The sequence below is a fragment of the Vidua macroura genome, chromosome Z, assembly GCF_024509145.1.
Source record: "Vidua macroura isolate BioBank_ID:100142 chromosome Z, ASM2450914v1, whole genome shotgun sequence".
Classification (NCBI taxonomy): Eukaryota; Metazoa; Chordata; class Aves; order Passeriformes; family Viduidae; genus Vidua; species Vidua macroura.
The window spans coordinates 52,524,471-52,545,372 of NC_071611.1; the positions used below are offsets into that span (position 1 = coordinate 52,524,471).

Sequence of the window (20,902 nt, forward strand, 5' to 3'; positions counted from 1 at the left end):
GTCCTGGTTACAGATGGGGTAGAATTTATTTCTTCTCAGTAGCTGTTACAGTGCTGTGTTTTGGATTTAGAATAAGAATGGTGTTGATAACACACCAATGTTTTGGGTTTTGCTAAATAGTGTTTATACTTAATCAAGGACTGTTTTTTCCCTTGTCTCATGCTCTGCCAGTGAGGAGGTATACAAAAAACCCAACAAACTGGGAGGGAGCATAGCTGGACAGGTGACCTGAATTGTCCAAAGGGATATTCCACACCACAGAACATCTTAGCCAGTACATAAACTGGGGGGAGTAACCCAGAAGCCTGTCCAGTCTGGGTTCAGGAGTGGGTCTGGTATCTGTCAATGGGCAGTGAGCATTTGCATTGTGCACCACTTGGTTTTTTCTCTTTTCACTGTTCTTCTTCACCACTATTATTGTGTTTTACTTTATTTTCAATTATTAAATTATTCTTAGCTCAACAGGCAAGTTTTACTTTGATTTTCCTCCCCTTTACACTGGATTGCAGGGAGAAGGGAGGGATGGAGTGAGTGGCTGTAAGGTGTTTCATTTCCATGGAATTGTGGGCTTAAAACCATGACACCAGCTCACTTATCTGGTCCTGTTTGTACAATTGATTGACAATATAAATACTGAAACAAACAAGCCTGGCTGACTTCTGGCTGTCTTCATCATGCCCAAAACAAAGAAATTGCACCAAAAGGTTTAAAGGACCCATCAGTGACATGTACTAGAAACTGTATTTTACAATAAAACTTTTTTCATTTGATATACCATCACAATTACTTGTATAAGTGCTGTATTTTTACAGTATCCTGTGTTACTTCACAATTATAAAATAAAACAGAAAAAATAGCTTCACTTAAGCTTACAAGACTTGTTTATCCAGGACTAACAATTTCCCATTTCCTATAGAGAGGATTAAAACACTCCGCATATAGTGCAGACATTGGTATGGATCTAAACCAACGAGTTTCTCAATATAGCACATTTCAACATAGCATCATGAAGTGGTACAGATCAGCAGTAAAAGTAGAGTAGATTCAGTTCAATTAACCTTACTTGGTCTGGGCGTCGAAAACCTATCCAAGGAAGCAGAGAAAAAATTGGGAAAAAAGAAACAAATTTCAGTGTTAGCTGAAGGTACTAGAAATGTCTCTAGAATTTCTGGAAACATGAGAGTGTGGTTATGACATTGCAATTAGTTCATCAGAAAAGCTTGGGAGCAATAGAGCAAGGTTCTAACAAAAAAACTGTTAACATTTGCATATCGATCTGAGGATGGCAAGGTTAAACTAGTTCTCTATTCTTTCTACATTTAACTAAAACAAATATAGGTGGAAAAAAGATAAGATGGAAAGGTAGGTCTGCCAAGAGTGACAAGGGAGACAGAGGGAATGAGGGAAACTTGCAGAACTGTAGCTGTTGTGGAAAATAGAAGATGACAGAGAGTCTTGCCTCATCTCTTCTCCCTTATCAGTCCATTCCAGGGTTTCAAGAAGCTACACTGTGTGGAGATGACCAAATCAGTCATTAAATATGTTATCTAACTACCAGCAGAAGTATGGATGTTTTTTAAGGAAAAAACCTTGCTCTGAAAACTTTACTTTATGAAAAAACAACTTAGGTAAATAAGAGGCACACAGAAAAGAAATAACCTGACAAAGACCTCCAGTTTTCCAATTGTACCCACTAAAAAGATAGACTTTATAGTCCTGATCAAGTGTAGCATACTGCAACTCTGGTGGTCTCAGTAAAATGTAAAAAGAAGTTCAGTTTTTTCACAAAGGATGGCACATCTGCCTGTCTAAGCAATTTCCAGCCTCTCCAGCTCTCCCTTACACAGGAACAGCTGCTCATGAACTCTCTCTAAGGATCAGAACAGCAGGAGACTGAATCAGAACGAAGTGGTGCAGTTCATAATCTATACCAAACCTTGCAATCTATTCTATTGAGAAAGGGAATTAGGCATGGAATGTGTGAGAATGAATTCCACATGAGAAATGAATTCCCAGTATGAACAGTTTAGTTATCCTTTCTCAATTAGCAACAGAAAATGCTATCAACTTTTAATCTCTAACGTAGACAAAGGTGTTAACTTAGCTATTAACTAGTAACTTGGAGGACAGCTCTGGAAATGCTGGATAACAGAAATGATATCTGCCCAGACCTGGAAAAGCACTCTCAGCTGGATGCAGCAATTGAAAACTCTTTTTGGCTGTAACTCCTCTTTGCTTCTAACCATGAAATCTGGTTGCACTTTAAACCCAAAAAGATCCTAATTATATGTCATAGAGAGACAAAACATCTAAAATTATAAGAGCAGTAGGCATCAGAATCTTAGCAATTCAGAAACTTAACAATTCCAAAAATGTGCAGCATATATTTAAAGTGGTATAACATGAAACATAACTTAGGAAAAAAAATCACAAAACCAAAATTCCTGCTTTTTTATTTCACCAGTTGACATCTTTTTTGCTAACATATAACAAAGAAACTTCTGAAGAAGAGTGGAAATAATCAAAGCCACTTGATTCTTTCTTACAGAAGAAAAAAATGTATTAACTGGGAGTATGCCATAGGAAATTGGTTAATTGTACTTTATTAAGTGACTCTAACCACATGTTACACACCAGCCAATTAACTAAACAATGATTTAATGGCTCTACTCAGCTGTAATTATAGAAGAGAGATTAAAAGAAATGCACTTAACACAGGAAAGTCCTTCCTAAAATTAGTTTCACATGCCATTAAAGCAAGCATATTTTGAGCAAACTGCATTCTTATAGATTGGTATATTATTCGCAATTACTGCTAATTGCTATGAGCAATGACTGCAATATCTCTGGAACACATCAGTTGCTGACACCACTTGAATGTGGCAACTTCATGGCTAGCAAGTGTACATGTTAGTGATATATCATTACTTGTAAGTGACTGACAGAACTGTTCTACCTTTATAATTGGAAATACAATAGGCACTTTATCTTGCATAAGGGTAGATTTGTATTTTCGTTCATAATAGGCCAGTTTATGTGTGCAAAGGTATCTAAAGTAGCAGTTAATCCTCAAACAGTCTCAGCTGGATCAGGGGATTATTCATGTAATCAAGTACAATACAAGCACTCATTATCAGGCACTCTTGCAGTTGGAATAGCTGAAAGACTGTGACCAACACATGGGATGCGTGATAACCTGCTTGTGAGGGAAGGTTCTCCTTTACACACCACACCATCTGGAATAAGGCAAGACAATAAACATCTCACTCCAGTGACAAACACATTTAAACTGTCCATGCTGTAGTACATTTGTGACATGCAGATACCAGACACATGCTGGCTTTGAAAGAAGAGCATGATTTTTTTCTATGCTGACTTCAGGGAATAAACCATCAGAGAAGAGAGACACTTTCAGTCTCTAGGAATGATGATGCAATCCCTGCTTGTGCCATGTCTACTGTGGTAGATAAATGTACAGCCTCACAGGCTACAGCAGCACGTGGGGGGTGCAGTGAGCTGTGGAGACAAGAGCTGGAGAGAGAAAAAAGTTCTGGTTAAAAAAAAAATCTTACAAATGATTCAAGGCTCAAGCACAGACCTGACAGGGAACTTGTATTGCTCATATTGATTAGATATATGACAATGCTTCTGAAGGTTTTTGAAGATGCACGGTGCTGCTACAAATCCTGATCACTACAGCCAGTGTGAGATGGGTAGGAAGCATTCCCACAGGTTATCAGATGATTACCTGACCTGTGTTAACCTTGGCATCAACAACACTGATGCCCAGTGCAGATCTTCAGAAATCTGGAGTTCTGGCACTGTCCTTATGCATATGAATGGGCAATCACATACAAAAGAAAGCAAAGAACTAAGAGGAATGGAGCAAGGTGTATGAATGAAGAGCAACTTTAATAATTATAACTATGGGCTAATGCACTTTTTAAAATGAAAAGTATAAAATCTAAGGACATCAGAAGTCAGACTTCACTTTGTGAACGCAGTTCCACACTTTTACTTATCGAGGAACAGTTGGAACTGCTGTCAGCAACCATGCAAGCAGGAATTCACACCCTGACCCATTGTGGAAACATAATTCCTGAGACAGCAGACATGTGGTAAGCTGGTGAGCACTTGGATACAGTGGCTTTTTGTGACAGAAGCTTACAGAGACCCCAAGAAATAATCCAAGACTATTCACCTGACACCATGGCAAGATCAGCCATAGCTATTTTATTACTGACAAGTTTGTTTAACTTCCTCTTGCAGACCACCCAGAAGCTGCACTCACAGCAATTTGTTCCCATGCCTCCTTCTCCTACAGCTCAGAAGCACATGGGTATGCCGTACATGTACAATTGGCACTACCAACAGGAGAAAGTTGATCTTTGTGTAGTAGCATTTTGTATATTTACATATTATGCTTCTTGGCAGAAATTTCTCTGCCAGGCTAAGCAACCTGCCATTAGAACGCTCTGTTTGCATTTAGATTAAATAGATCCCAGGTCTCTCTTATCAAATTCCACTCTCTTTTTCTCCTGCTAGACCACATCTGTTTTGGAGTATAGTGTCTAAAACAGGACCATGGTTTTACAACTGGATAGGATAGAAGGCTGACTGCATGTGGGTTTTTTTTCAAATCACATTCTTATTCAGAAATGCTTTAAGCTGATGGTTAATTATAACTAAAAGCACATTTGTTATTTAAAATATTACAGATATTTCTTTGTGAGCATTGTGAAGGTTCTTATCACAACTGATATCTAGGGTTTCCCTTCTCTGCCTACTGCTGGGATGGGGCAATTTTAATTTCTGTCAATGATTATGTCTGATATTTCTTAGAACAGGAGAATGGATTCAAAAATTTCTCTGCACATGGGATCAAGGGCCTAAAAGATATTTGCTGACTTATTAAGTCCTTGTCCCCTACAATACACCACTGTCAAATTTACTCAATGTAATCAGCTCTCTAAGGATTTCATTTTTTCTCACTCCTTTTGAAAGAAGGCTGAAGTGGAAGTTCAGGGTCTATCTTCTCTGCACTCTCTCTCACATGTGGCTCCTACTCATACATGATTCTTCCAGTACTGTCTCATACCTCAAATCACTCTCCTATCACTGTGAACCTAATTGATTTGACATAGTTTTGAAAAGTACTAATATCCCTCTGCCACATTTTTGCCAGAGAAACTGAAATAACTGAGAAGACTTTCACATCATGACAGCCCAGGGAACCCTTTCCTCCTGCAATAAGTCCTCTGTCAGGAGTCAGCTACTTTAGAAAGCAAGACAGTAAAAAGCCCCTTCTCTCTCAAATATCAAAGCTGACTCTGATAAAGTTTTCAAAATCCCCAGAAACAACCAAGACTGCAAGTTCAAGTTTACCACTGCATTCTACTGCTAAGGGAAGCCTGAGATCTGTTTATTTAGTTACTTAAAGAAAAAAATGAGACCATGGAACCTCTAATTCAGAATTTTGATTGCAAGAACTGATTTGAAATTTAGACAACCACAAACAATCCAAATAAACCTACTTTCTTCAGTCCTATATACTACCAATCCCTTCTGTTTCAGAGCACCAAACAAGCAGCTTAACTAATCAATGCTATATTTCATATCCCCAAGCTGGAGGCTCCTGATCTTTCAAGGGAAATATATCAGAAGACTATTCTTGCAGATATGCATATTGAAACAACAACAAAGGCATAGATTTTAGTGAAGATGTTTTACATGTATGTAGGCATTTACAAGTAAATGACTTGCATATTTGTTTTAACTTTGAAAGGAAGACAGTTATGAAGTTACTGACCCTGCTTGAAGGATCATGAAACATGAATTAATAAATCTCCTAAAAAACTTAAACATGTTTTTATCATGGCCTTTAGGTAAAACAATTATTTTCAGGCCTTTTGAACAAATTTGGGAAGACAAAAAATTAGCTCTGTACATAAGCAAAGTGCGTCAACATTTTGACAGCGTATAAACTTCATGTATGTAATTCCCATTAAATCAGAACACTTCTGTACTAAAGTCCTGATGCCATTCACTGTCTTAAATCCTTCCTTTATTAAGATAAGCCCTGCACATTTCAGATGCTTTGCCAGTAATTGCAAAGATACAGAGGACTTTAGCTCAAGCAATGGACAGCATTAGTAGCCACTGAAAGCACCCTTGGTTAGAGTTTCTAAGCACCCAAGATGCCTAAATCAAGCATGTTGGCAAGAAAATCTATCTGAAAAGGAAAAACACATGAAGGAGGACTGCAAGACTGGAGGCAGCAACATCACATACCGTGCCATGGAGAATGACACGAACAATATAAGGCAGACAGCAGCCACTGACCCTAATCCAACAGCAGTCATGTATTGCAGAGTGGGTGATAAATCTGAAAGAAAGTATCAAACAATTCAAACAAACCAATCAAATAGTGCAGCATCAGTCTGCTCATAGCTGAAGTATAGCAAAAAACCCAGATGGTGGACTTATAGCTCAGTGAATGAGAGTAATGGAGCTGACTACCTGGTAGTTACCATACAGTTGAGGAATAAAGATTAATTAGAGTGTTTAAAAAATTATTATGATGCTTATTTTTGGTAAAAGATATACCTGCCCTTGTAGAACTATAACACCAGGTTCCATCAACAAATTACACAACTCTAGAGAAGATCCCAGCCCTCCATAAAAGTTACAGAATTGTCTTCCCTCCATATTGTAGACTGTATATCATGAAAAAACCATAAACTTCCTTTAACTTTTTTGTGGCAGGAAAAAGTGTGCTTTTAATGCAGTTTTCTACCATTTTTATGACAATGATCTATGACACAATGTGTAGCTAGATGGCACCTGAAACAGGGTCATTTAGTTTAGACTTAATTTACAGATTTGCCTTCCACACAAATTGAATTAAGGAATATTTCTCAAATGATTCAGCAAGCCAAAAATAGTCTCAGCCTCTCCAGCTGCAGAAGTGCATTAGGGTAAGAGACATTTTGACTATATGTCCATTCAATATAAATGCAAATGTATTTACACCAAAAGCCAAAGACCTGAGCTGTCCTACTCTGTTCTTCCTATGCTCATTCTTTTGGACTCAAAACGAAATCCAGCTTTTTGTAAGACAGTCTTTGATGATGTGCTGCATGTTGATAAATGACAAATTCAGAAAAGAACAGATTTCTGTCTTTCCAAAGTTATTCTACAGCTATTGCCTAAACAGTCCTAGCAATGGAACCATCAAACATAAGGAGCCCTTGAACTTAGCAGAGTCTCCACAATGAACTGCCTACATTATACTCTAAATGTCGTGGTAAATGAACTAGGTAATAAGAATAATTAAAGAGAGAGTAATTAAAGAAAACCTAGAAATAAACAGAGTTGTCACCAGAAGATCACTTATAGTGATAATTTGATATGGAGGACATGCACCTCAAGCACTCCATGCACCACATGATTTGACATCATTCCAAAGTACTGTCTCACTTCCCAGCACTACTGCCTTTTCTAACTCAAATTTGTGAGATTTTCAACACAGAAGCAAATTTTAGGGCTCATAGGAGACTCCAGTGGTGCTGCTTTCTTTGTCAGGGGAGGCAAATGTTTGTTTTTGGCTGAGACATGAGGTCAGTGAAGAGTAGTTGCAGCTATGGTGGAAAGAAAGGAAATATGATCTCTAGTGGATTCCAAATTCCTCTGAGGTAAACTCATTAATTGGAAATATTTTAAAGTCAAAAAGTAAATCAAAATAAAACCACACTGAGAAATTTACAGGGTTTTAAAGTAATGCCACTTATATACTTAAGAAACTATACTTACCAGTATACAAATTAGCCATATTTTTCATTTTTGCACAGTATCTTCTGTTTTTTTTAAGACTGTAAAATTCTTGATGGACCATCTGAACACTCAAAAATAAAAAATACGGCCTCTAAAAGCTAAAATGTATTGCAGCGATGTGTTGCTGGTTTTTGTTGTTGTTGGGTTTTTTGTATTTTGTTGTTGTTTTGGGTGGGTTTTTGTTTGTTTTTCTTATGTTGGTTTTTTTCCAATTTTTTGTGTTGGTTTTTTTAATACATTTTTAGTTTTAGTTATTGTTGTTGTTCTTTGATTGATTTTTTAAATGTTTAAGACAATATAGAACTATCTTAAAATAGGCTTCCAAAATTTCCTATTTTCTATTTCAAATCCTTTGTGCACAAAAGTTGTTGTAAAGATTTGGATGTGATGCACAGAAATAACAACACTGAAAACCAGGGAAAAACAAGAAAGTCCATTTTAGAATGAATTGCTGAATCCATTGGAATGGAATAGTGAAGAGCAAGGAAAATTTCCTGTCTCTAATCTTTTCAATCCTTGAAGTCAACAGATCATGAAAGGCAAAAGAAGAAACAGCCATAGCAGTTATTAGTTTATGCTGCCAAACAAAGCCATGACAACTTAGACTTTTTTACTGAAGGAAAAATTTACTTACTTTTAATTTGTGCCCAAACAGCACAGGACTGTGTTCTTACCTAAAAAAGAAAACATAAAAATCACTGTTTCTCATGAGAAAAATTTATTGTTACTAACACCCTCTGAAAGATCCGCCATCGAAAAAAATTACTATTGGGAATGGAGTTTGTTATTCCCTTGGTAGCAGCCTCTATATTGTCTTAAATGATTATAAATTATAAAAATAAGATTAGACATAGAACTTTGATGAAAGGCTAGCTCATTGTTCTTCCTTTCCTTTCACAACCTTCCATCCACGGAAGGATCTTAGACATTGCTTTGATAAGGGTTCAGAATTTATGAAATGTGAAGATAAGGCTAAATATGCTGTGTTAACGCTCTCCCATGCAGAACATATATGTTAAAATCGAGTATCTGATAGCCTATTTTACACATACTAGATGTAGCATTTTCTTCAGTTATGATAACATGCATGGTAATTTTTAATAACTGTATAGAATACTTACAATTAAAGAAATATTTATCATGGGTCTGGTTTTGCTGACTTGTTAAGCAAGTTTGATTATTTTACAGTAAAGCTTTGGTCTCTGTAGAGCATTTTCCCCCAGCTCTTCATAATCATAAACACACAAAAAGTTCTATTCTAGGTTCTGTTATCTTTTGTGTAATTACTGTGAAGTGTATTTTTGTAGTGTTTCCTGCTAAATGACTTTCACAGACTTTCACATAATACATACACAATACATGCATTTTTCATATTGTAGCAAAGTGTGTATTATGTTGTTCTGAATAGCAGTATGTTTGAGAAAGAAGGCTAAGTTTGAAGCATTTGGATAAAAGGATGAAGGCACATTTGTGTGATTAATCTCATTTCTGTGTGTCTGCATTCTGAATTGTGGAATCTCAAGGATTCTTAAACCTATTATTTATAAGGAATTTTCTGATTAGTTAGAAAGACAAAAGACTGACAAGAAAAATCTTCTTAGAAGTGAGAAGATAAAGAAAAAGGGTGGGTGTAGAAACCCAATCAAATGTCAGATTCTGGGGCAGTGGTGTGAGTACCATCATTTTGAAATAGTTACCTTCATGACACACTCTAGTGTGCAGAAAATCAGATATCTCCTGCCTATCAGGGAAGTTACAGAGGTCCCATGAATCTCAGAGAAACAAAAAAATAAATGGAAAGTAAAAACCTCACAGCAGACACCCTTTTCAGGACCTCCAAATCTGAACAATGGAAAAATGAACATGATAATATGTTAGGGATATTCAGCAATAATGCTAATAAAAATCAAAACCAAGCAACAATTTTTGCAGCATGATGATACAAATTGCACCATTTTTAGCATGAAAGGAGACTTAAGAATGCCAGAATATGAAAGGGAATAATGAGAACATTAGTTAGGAGCCTATTACATCTATTTCTAATTTGTCTGTCTAAATGGAAATGTGCTAACAAGTAAAAGACACTTCAGAAATGCTGATTTCACAGGTATTAAGAATTGAGGGCCAAGCAATTTTTTAAAAAAGAAGACTGAGCTCTTGAATCCAAATGCAGTTACTTAAGTAATCACATTTTTAGGAAGTCTCAAAACCCAACAACCTGCAATTCATAATTCCAATTTTTTTCAGCCTTCTAATACTAGCAATTGCAGAAGATAAAAGGATATGACAACTGAAGATAAAAGGGCAGACAACTGAATACTTTTGAACCACCAGTCCAAGTTCCATTTTAAAGAAGCAGAGGTGCAAAGAAAAGCAGTTTGATATTTGCAATCCCAGTAATGATTCATAATTGTTGCATGTAATTTTGTGTATTTCGTCAACCAACAAAAGCCATACAGGAAAGTGTACACTAAGGAGCTGATGTATTTTTAAAGGTAGGAAGTAAGAGTGACCTTTACAAATAAGTGTAATATTAATCCATCAAATCAGTGGCCTAGAAAATACGTCTGCAAATGTCAGCAATGAAAGATCAGGAAACAATCCATAAGAAAGAGAAAGAATAACGTAAGTTAGAATCAGCTTAATAAATGGCTGGCAAAGATGTGTAAGAATCTATTTTGTTCTGTGCAGCAAAAACCTCCACAAAAGTAAAAGAAGCTAAAATACCCCAGTATTAGAAAATACTGAGGGTAAAGAGCTAGAGAAGCCAATGCATAAAACTCAAGAATAAATAAACTAAGCTCAAAGATATATTTAGTAGCACTTAAAGAGGCCAAACTTGTATACATTTAACTGATTAACAATCCTGCTCCACAGAGCACATTTTTCTATGAAATTCTATGAATATGTATTCTATGAACACAGTTCATTGTCCAAATTCCAAGATATTTTGGATGTCAATGTTAATAATATTATTCATGAAATAAAATGTCTTCTACTGTCATTTTCCTACTTTTCCCCTCACACAATTAATTAAAGAATTATGGCAAACAACTGACTTGTATCAGGATCAGAAACCACTTCATTTCTGCTATAAAAATTTCTCAGACGACTGTTAAATAGTACTGCACAGATTAGTAGATACCAGAATCTTCTTATTACATGCACTTGTATTATTTCACTGACTTGGAACTGAGGCAGTTACAGGTAAAAGGTAAATCCTTTTACTCCAGAAATACATTTTGATAGTAAAATACTACTATGAAAACAGTAATTTAGAATATGCATAAATGAGGACTTTATTCACTATTTCTTAAGAGAAGCTGTTTTAATTTACTGAGATTTGCGTGTAGGTTTCCAAAATTGTAGAGAATTATTTATAAGTTACTCATGGATCAGTTTTTGCATGCCTTCTTGCTTTGTGCTGTGTACACAAAGTCCTAAAATCTCTATTTTGAGGGCAAGAGGAGGCACTGTTTAGGTGTTTCTTTCTTTATTAGAGTTAGCTTAGTTCAGTTTTTTCATTTGACATTCAGGAACTGTTTTGCACACAAAGAGTTATCCCCTGTCCCATGAGAGAAAAATTTTCTACTGCTGAAACTTATATTATACAAAAATTTAAAACTGTTGACTCCTGAGATAGATAAAAGTGAAAAACTAGATGATATGCACATTTTAGAAACTTTTTGTTTCTAATTAAAAATACATATTTACTTTAAAATGATGAAAAATTAATTATAAAAATATGCTTTTTTTTCATAAGACTTTCTCAGTGGAGTTGGAATTGACACTTACTGCCTTTTGGAAGACAACAACATTTGATAAAATATATTTTTCTATGTCATTTGGAGAATTGTGACATTATTATAAAATATTTAATTAAAAATTAAAATGGGCGAATTCATCATTGCTAAGGAGTCATTTTCAAGTTCTCATCTCTTTTAGTAAATTCTGGCCCAATACAGACACCTTCAATTACTGAGGTCAGGGATGGCCATTGATTTTTAATTATTTTCCGTTGTTTGACTTTTGGTATGCAGAGTTGCTTCACCATTAGAATGACATAAGTACCACTAAGGAATGTTAAGAGATATTTAAAGAGCTTCAAATTTAATCTAATTCTGTCAACTAGGAGATCCTCAAAGTATCATAAAAAATTGAATACCCAGCTAACATTTTCATCTTTCCCCCCAGCAATATTTCATTCAAGAGGTGTAAAGAAGAGGTTTTAAAACATCCGTTACCTTATTCCATTCACTTATTATTTTCAAAAAAACACAATACTCTTCTCCCAGCTTTAAAGGAGCATTATAAAACTTCCCATAATAATGTCTGTCTCCAAGAGCAATTGACATATTATCAGCAACATCCTTCGCCTGAAATTCAGCTGCCACATATCCTTTAGTGTCAGTGGTGTTACTAAAGAAAGTTGTAGCATCAAAGGAGTCACAAATAAAAGTGCTTTGCAAATCCAGAGGAAGCACAATCACTTGATAAAGACTAGAGAGAAACAAACAAACAAACAAACAAAAAAGGTAAACATTATCCTTCATTTCAATGAAATAAGCATCAGATATTCATTAATCCATACTGTTTTTTTCTATTTGTAGCCTCTTAACTGTTTTGTATTAACTATGTCCAATATGAACACTTATACTAAAATATTTCTCTGTGTGTGTGTGTGTGTTCCACTTCACAAAATGCACTGCATGCACAGCTTAGAGCTGGGTCTTCTCAGCACATTCATGTTATTGCTACATGCTTATTGATATTCAGAAGAACATAAAACCTTCATACTTCAGATTATCTCCTCCTCCTCCTTCTCACACTGAAGTTCACCTATGAAATAATATACCATTTTCTCCAAAAATTACTTGTAAACTCAAAGAAACAAGACTTTTTCTATTGAAAGGAGGAGAGTATAGGTACCATTTAAAAAAAATTAATCAAATCTGTCTTCATACCTCTCAAAACAATGTTTAGTCTATCATATTCACTTGCGGGAAGACTATTCATTAAGGCTGTTACACCAGCCATTACATGAGATGTTACTAACTTTCAAGTATTTTCTGCTTCAGTGTAATATTGAGTTTCCTTTTCCTTCTGTCACCAACAGCACTCAGTAAGGGGTAAATCCTTTTACTCTAGAAATACATTTTGATAGTAATACACTACTATGAAAACAGTACTTCAGAATATGCATAAATAAGGACATTATTTGCTATTTCCTCTGCCTCTGGGGGGAAAAATGTACTGCATGAGTTCATTGGAAAAGAAAAATCACATCAGTAGAGGTGTGTTTGTATCCATCAATAAAGATCTACTGTAACCTCACTGTGGATAAAGGGAAAAGTAAAACAAAATCAAACCACAAAGCCAGTTGTGAAAGGTCACATTTATCCAAACTAGGATTTTGTTCCAGAAAACAGCAAAAAGCCTGAAGCTAAATATTACTCTGCTAAGGGGAGAGAAACTGTACAGTTTAAGTTTTTTCACATTGCTAAAAAAATAATCTTGTCACCCAAAACAGTTTTAATCTGTATGTAACATGAATCTGCAGAATGTTCTTTGAAAGGGTGAATAGCACAAAGACAAACCTGATTGGTCCATTTTGATCTTCTGCTTTCCGGAGTCTGAGCAAAGGTGCAGAACCTTTAACTGCAACAAATTCTACTTCTGGGAAAGGGGGATCTGAAAAGTGAACGAACACCTGCGGTTCAGAAAGGTTTTAGAAATATTCCAGGCATCAGTTCCTAGCAACTTTTCAGTTCCTTTTTCAATTGCTAGCTAGGTTTTCCACCAAAACATCCTCAATTGAGCCTTGAACCCCAAACACCTAAAGCCTGCAGGCAACATAAACTGGCCAAGAAGAACACAGAGCAAATATGATCATGGTGATCTGGCAGCCCCTGTACTTCTGCTAGCTGGGAAAAAGAAAGATGCCCAAAAATGGTGGTTGACTACAAAGAAATGAGCCATGAAAGCTTTGTTGGAGTAAGCAGTATTATTTACTAGACTAATTGAAATGGTCAGGGAGAAGAAAAACATGAAACTGTGCACAGAGCCCATTGCAAGAAATACAATGGTATGATAAAGGAGAATTTAGTAGTGCCAAAAGTACTTTCAAGAAGGCAACTTCCTTAGATACTGCTCATAGTCAGGTAGCAATTTCCAGGCCCTTAAATTGGATTTCAATATGGATACAGAACTCTAATCTGTTTTAGTGGGAATTTGCATCAAGGCCAAGGCTGAACACATAGTTCTTCCTCTAATTTCAATTGTAATGATGACAGCTGCTCACTGATACGGAAATTACCACTACCAGCCTGGAAGCAAAAATTAAAGTAGCCTCAGTGTGCACAACCAAGAGGGCAGAGTGTGAAGCACAGACACCATCTAGCCCAGAAGTCTGAAAGAACTTGCACAGGTAAATACAGGTACAGCTAGGCTTTTTGAACACCAGTGTATTAGGCTGCTGATGTGATATCTGACTGTATTATCTGATGTGGTATCTGAAGAGTAACAAATGCAGTGCTTATGTACAGAACACCAAGGCTTCAGACCTAGAAAGAACAATCAATATCATGGAGAGAAACAAAAGAAAATCAATGCAGATTTCCCAAAGTTAAGTGACATCAGGTAAAATATTGCTGAGATGCATGGATTTTTCAAAGAGCTGGAATACAAATAGCTGCACATATCTTTTGAAGTATAGAAAATCATTAGTTTTGCAGGAGAAAATGAGGATTGTTAGAAAAACTCTCAAGAGTGTAAGTAACTGCTAAAAAGGGAGCTAGAAAATCATGTTAAAGCAGAAGTACTGGGATGCAGGAAGGTTATTAGAGGTTAGTACTACTAGCATTTTGTTAACGCTCATGGTGCAAAATCCCAGTATCTACAGATAAACTTTGCTGCTCTATGTTAGAAACACAGATATTTTGCAAAATGAGAATTGAACCACCCTAACAGCTGTTGTTGTTCAAAACTGGGATTAAATTCACCAGTACAAAATACAAGGTGATACATCTGGACTTCTAACAAGAATTTATGCTAAATATTCTAATTGCCTTTGAGTAGTAGGAATGGCATATTAGTACATCTCAGAATGACTGTTAGGCACCAAAATGACAACAGAAAGAAAAAATCCAAAAGGCTGCTCTAAAAGGCGTAAGAAACAGGCTTACATAACACTAGAATAGTACCACCAAGGTACACAAGGCCCAAGTGTGACCATTTCATGGTGCCTGAAGTTCCAATCATCAGTGTGATAGAGCTGTGTGAAACCAGCTCACAGGATACAAGCAAGAGATAGATAAAGAAATCCTCTTATATGAGGCAAACAAAATTTCAGGTTTGTAACATATGAAGAGGAAATCTGAAATGATCTCTGCTTTAACACAGATTAAACTTGTGAGGGGATACAACTTAAGCACAGTGTGCCCAAAATAAAGCTAACAGGCCATACAAGCTTCCCTAGCAAGAAAAAAAATCATCCTCAGGAGAAACTCCTGAAAGCTCACCTACCCAAATAAATTGCTTTGGTAGTTCCCTTTACCAGGTTATCTTCAAAACCAGGCTATGGGTGAACTACTAGTGAAAAAACCAGCCATGAACGTTTAGGACTGAAATGAGAGTAAGACTTATATAACGGTCTACACCTTCCTCCTCAGGGAAAGCAGAAGAGCAGGCACTAATATCTTCTCTCTGATGACCAATGACAGGACCTGAGGGAATGGTCTGGATTTGTGTCAGGGGAGGTTTAGGCTGGCTATCAGGAGAAGGTTCTTCACCCAGATGGTGGCTGGGCACTAGAACAGGCTTCCCAGAGAAGTGGTCCCAGCACCAGCCTGACAGAGCTCAAGAAGGATTTGGACAATACTCTCAGAAGGATTTGGACAATGCTCTCAGGCACATGGTGCAACTCTTGGGGATGTCCTGTGCAGGGCCAGGAGCTGGACTTTCACGATCCATGTGGGCCTCTACTCAGCATATTCTATGATTCTCTGAAAGCAATTGTTCTACAATTACTTGCTTTCCTCTAGTAGAGTCAGGGCAGAAAATGCTTTCTGAGAGTTTTCTGAGTTAATGAAACATATTACATGGCCGTCTGCAAGAACAGGAAATAGTCTTTGCTCCTGTTTTTTTCAATACATCTGCTGCCACAGATACTGTAAAAGGTACAGGCAGAATTTCTATCTGAACAAAATAAATTAACAACTAATATTTGACAGCAAATCTTTAGGCTCTTTGCACTTTGCAAACATAAGCAAACATTAATTGACAGAAATTATCTCTTAATTTCAGTGATTCCTTAGCACACTGTCAATAGACAGAGTGACAGGAGAATACATCTCTCAGGGTGGTTTTATCTGGTGTACTCCTTCTATCTTCCTTTCCTTTGACATTCAGTATCACCACAAGACACTATTATTAATTTCTCTAAAGAATTTTTCAATTTCCAAGAAAAACTTGGGAATTTCTTCTCTAATGCCAGCCAGAATGTGCATTGCATGCAACGGTTTTCCATTGTTTTTACAGATAAACAGCACAAGAGGAAACAGATGTGGACTCAGATGACAAGAAGATGCTAAGGTCATAACTGATTTTTCTATTTTCTATAATTTGACAGGAAAATATAAATTATGAAAATAAGTAGCCTTCCAGAACTGACAGCCCTAGTAAGTGAGTAAAAGAGAAAAGAATCTGAAAAAAAACACATAATGCTGTTAAAGGATGGAGTCATTTGCTATGTTTAGTTTCTTGTAAAAAATACTAGTTATTAAAAACATCAAGCACACAGAAGACAATCTGTTTTAATAAAAAGAGTGAACAGTTTGTAGCAATGTGAAGGAGTAATAATAATACTACTAATAATATAATTGAAAGATTAGTTTAATTTTTGGTGATCAGAAAATAAACTCTAAAGGAGTTATTCCATATGCAGTATTTGCCCACTCTGACTTTTTTAATAAAATAAGAACTTTGCCAGAAATTAAACACCTAAAAATATAATTTAAAAAAAAAAAGTCTGCTGGGAGGTCAACATTATTACCAGATTTAAAAATCCAACCACACAGAGCAGTTGGAGGGAAAAGGGGAATACTACAGAGAAGCAAGGACTTGCACTACGTGAAGAAATCAAGATCCTCCAGTCTGTTCACATTCTGTTAGCACTTTGTCTTTCTGAAAGAATTAAAATTTTTAAGTCTTCACAAGCAGAACAGACTAACATATCTGTACCAACATCAGGAAAACAGAGAAGAGCATAGCAAAAAATGAAGGAGATCCAGAGATTGTTTTACTCTAAGCACTTCCTTGTCATACCAATTAATAACACTTGAACATTTAATATAAAGGCTAATTTTCTACAACAAGAATCCATCCATTTACTGATTTTCTCTCTGAACCTGAACAAAGCTACAGGGAATAAAGTGCACGCCAGGAAGTGCTTCCTGCTGCAGCAACACTGAGAATCATCACACGCCTCAGTGCTGGAGCTAAAGCCTGTTTGGTGTTACACTTTAAGGGCAATAACAAAGGTTTAAAAACAGTAATGGAATTGAACAAAAAAGTCTAAACTCAAATGGCAACTCTTCACCAAACTTGATATTTCGAAGAATCCAAATCAAAGACTCTTCTTAAGGCCGGGTTTTAAATAAAACAACCCATTAATGAAACAAGACCATTTCCCTGATCTTAATTCCTTGCAAACACGGTATTTCTTTCACGTGATGCCTACATAACTTAGGTCAAAGTCACAAGGTGCTTATATAGCTGATATATCTATATAACCTGATATCAATATAACCTGAATCATAACTTTCTATACATAAATAACCTGAATCATAGCCTTTTATACCTATATAACCTGAATCATAACTTTTTATACCTATATAACCAGATAAAAAATAACTTTCTGTACAATGTAATGACTAGTAGTACATGGTTAACTAGCTGCTTAATGCTGAATAGACAAAAAAGAAGAAAAAACCACACTAGGTGGATAGCTTCAGCGATAGATAAGTATAGTACTAATGAGAAATTGGCAAATGTAAAGCCAGTTAGCCACAGAACAAAGAATTTAGGCAGGTTAGGACCAAACAGACAAGGAACACCGTAACTGTGCATGCTCTGAAAACAAAGCTGAAAAGTTCAGATGTGAGGAAGACCTTGGAAGCCTTCATCAAAGACCTCAAAGATCCCCAAACTGGGGAGGCACAACCACAGTGCAAAAGAGCTTTTTTGAACCATGAGATCATACAATGTAAATTAGTTCTGGCACATATGTGATGATGTTGTAGTGACATAGTGACACGAAGCAATACTATCTATATAAATATGCCACAGCAGTTGACAAGAGTGGGTGAGTTAGGTGGAGATATCTCCTCACCCCCAGCGCTGCAATAAACAAATACCTGCTCTATTTCCAGTCTCTTTTGGGCATCAAATGGCTATTTGAGGACTTTATGTCCAAAAGGTTTTTGCTGAATTTTAAAACAAGGAAGTAAAAAATACTGCTGTAAAAGTAAAACTAAAATAAGGTAGAGATATTAATACAATAAAAAACATTGTTTACTGTATTACAGGTTGAAGAGAAATTAACTATACATATCTAAATATAATTGTTCTAGTACAGAGTGAGAAGAGATTTTTCGGTTAGAGAGGAACATTATGCAAAAAGAAGGAAGGAGAATAAATAAATCAAGACCACATCTACAGAAAAAGTAATTTAGATCTTTTTTAAAGCCTGGTAGTTTCTGGAAATCCCACTCATGTGATTCCCTTTGCTGACTGTGGCTTTGTTCTCCTGCTCTGTGGCTGAATGTCACACCATCCTGTTGATGATGAGAAAGGTATGAGTTCAGTGAGGCAGCAGTGCAGATGGAGCCAGAGCGCTGTCACCAGCCAGGCCCAGCTCTGCTGCAGCCGTGTGCCACAGGCCCACAGCTGGGGAGCCTGAGCTCTGCTGCACAAAGGGGCCTTTCTTTCTCTCAGGGCCAGCAGCGCCCAGGGCCAGCACGCCTTCGAAAGTAAAACGGTCCCAGGCAAGGAAAGAAAGCCGAAAGCAGGGAGACGTGCTCCAGGGGACCTTGGCTGGCACCTCTCAGTCTCCTCCATGCCAGCAAGCAACCTGCCACCCTGCCCTCACCTGTGACTGAGAATTCACAGCCACACAACCACAGGGAGCCAGCTCGTGCCCCATCGGGTGTTTTCAGTGTCAGAGCAGGGCCGGAAGAGGCCCCGATTCCAGCTGCAGAGCACCTCCGGGCCAGGAACTCCACCTTTAAAACTAAATTCGCTCACATCTCGCTGCTTCTTGTAGGGATCATCTCTAGGGTGCGTTACGGTTGCCTGATTCTGCTGCCACGTGTGTAGGTGAACCAGGGTGATCCCCATCTCCTGGCTCATCCCTGCCTGAATATTCCTATGGCTTGTCTTCTGCTCTGGTTCTTCCTGAAGCACCTTTCCCTTGTGATCTCCAGGAACAAAATGAGGTGTGTTGAGTGCTCACATCTGCTGTTCTGTAGACCCAGGGTGAGGTGTTCAGGGTCTGACAGCAGAATGGGAGCTTGGTGCTGTTGGCTCATGGTGTTTGGGTTAGGGGCCTGCCTGGTCCTTCCACAAGAGGGGACCTGGTATGACAGCCTCCTAATTCCAGTGCAAGAGGGACCCTGCCACAGCAATCACTGCTCTCACCCCACTTCCTAAGCTGATCACAGGACCTTGCCTGGGTAAGCAGAGGGGTGCAGCACTGTGCTGGACTCTCAGGGTGAGCACCCAGGCTTACAGTACCAGCCACTTCCTACATCCCCTGCCTTTGCTCAGCACTCTGCAGCTCTCCCTTCCTCCTGGACCTTGGCCAAATGTAGTTGTCCTTTGGAACCTGGAACTGCTTTAATGGGCTGTGTGGCACAGGAGACTGGCCACATATGCATATGCTCATATGCACCAAGATGAAGGTACTTCACAATACCTGGCCATGGGAGAGGAGGAAAATTTGGTCAAGGAAAACTCAGAAAGGTGCTTTTGATGCTTTCAACTAGAAGGCCTGACAGAAGACACCATGTTTACTTTTCACTGTTTCTCTTCTGTGAGCAACCTACCCAAAGCAAACAGTACGGAAATCAGAGTTCTATTCCTCTTTCAAAGCACTGGCTATAAAGCATAGACTGTGTCACCGATATCAATTGCTTTGTAAACAGAATAAGAGAAATTATCTGAATGCTCATGAATTCACAGAGACTCATGAAAAATTCTTATTATGGAGGAGTTCAGGAAAATTATAGTGAAGTGGTGTTCATATGAACAGAATTATCATGCATTTAAATAATCTCTGCACAAAAATAAAAAGTGTATGCATATATATGAAATTGTTTACATGACTGCCACCTAATTTCCCCCTACATTAAAGAAAAAAGTAATCATGCTCATGTTTTCATCACTTCTCTTCCCTCATTACATAAATCAGAAACTCCCTTCCTGGCAATTCTTGTGCTCTGATGCTGCACACTTAACTGGACAGTTTCTCTGGAGGTATATGATGCTGGTGCTCTGGTGCTGTCAGAATAAGAGCTGTGAGATCACCACACCTTTCACTTCCTCACGGGAAAGTAGATCTGGGGCTTTCCCTCTTTTTCCAGATCTTAAAGAACTCCCTTTATGAAAGAATGAGTATAAATGTTTTCCATCCTACATCAGATCAGAACAATAGTCTATCTTTTATGTGCATGTGTACATCCATAGGCAGATGAAAAAATTAGACATCACAATCTGATCTGTTGTACATTTTCCACACACCAAGACAAAGGAGCAGGGCTCTAGAAGATTATACTTAATATGTGATGGAATACATTCTCCTTATTCAAGTAACTTTCTAGACTCTCTGCTTGTGAGTCTACTTTCTCACTCACATGTTCATATGAAGACAGAGATGAGATACACACGAGTACGTGGCCTGCAGGTAAATCCTGGGCTAAACCAAAAAGAATAGCAGCTGAGAAACATAGAAAGTACTAAAATTATCTGAGGCACACAGACTCAAGGTCAAGCCTACTCAAACCCCCTGGAA

The 20,902-nt window shown here is 37.4% G+C and overlaps 1 protein-coding gene across 4 annotated transcripts in view; it reads right to left on the reverse strand.

The window, feature by feature from the left end:
- Positions 1–739: 739 nt before the first annotated feature.
- Positions 740–20,902, reverse strand: part of SUSD1 (sushi domain containing 1) — a 44,199-nt gene continuing 24,036 nt past the window's right edge. For 2 of the 4 annotated variants that reach the window (XM_054003765.1, XM_054003766.1), the window contains 5 exons: positions 13,431–13,524; positions 12,078–12,333; positions 8,468–8,507; positions 6,292–6,385; positions 740–3,531 (listed from right to left, as the gene is read on the reverse strand). In XM_054003765.1, coding sequence (XP_053859740.1) covers positions 3,393–3,531; positions 6,292–6,385; positions 8,468–8,507; positions 12,078–12,333; positions 13,431–13,524 — 623 coding nt within the window. In that variant the 3' untranslated portion in view covers positions 740–3,392. The remainder of the gene's footprint in view (positions 3,532–6,291; positions 6,386–8,467; positions 8,508–12,077; positions 12,334–13,430; positions 13,525–20,902) is intronic. The other 2 variants (XM_054003767.1, XM_054003768.1) reach the window with 2 other exon arrangements.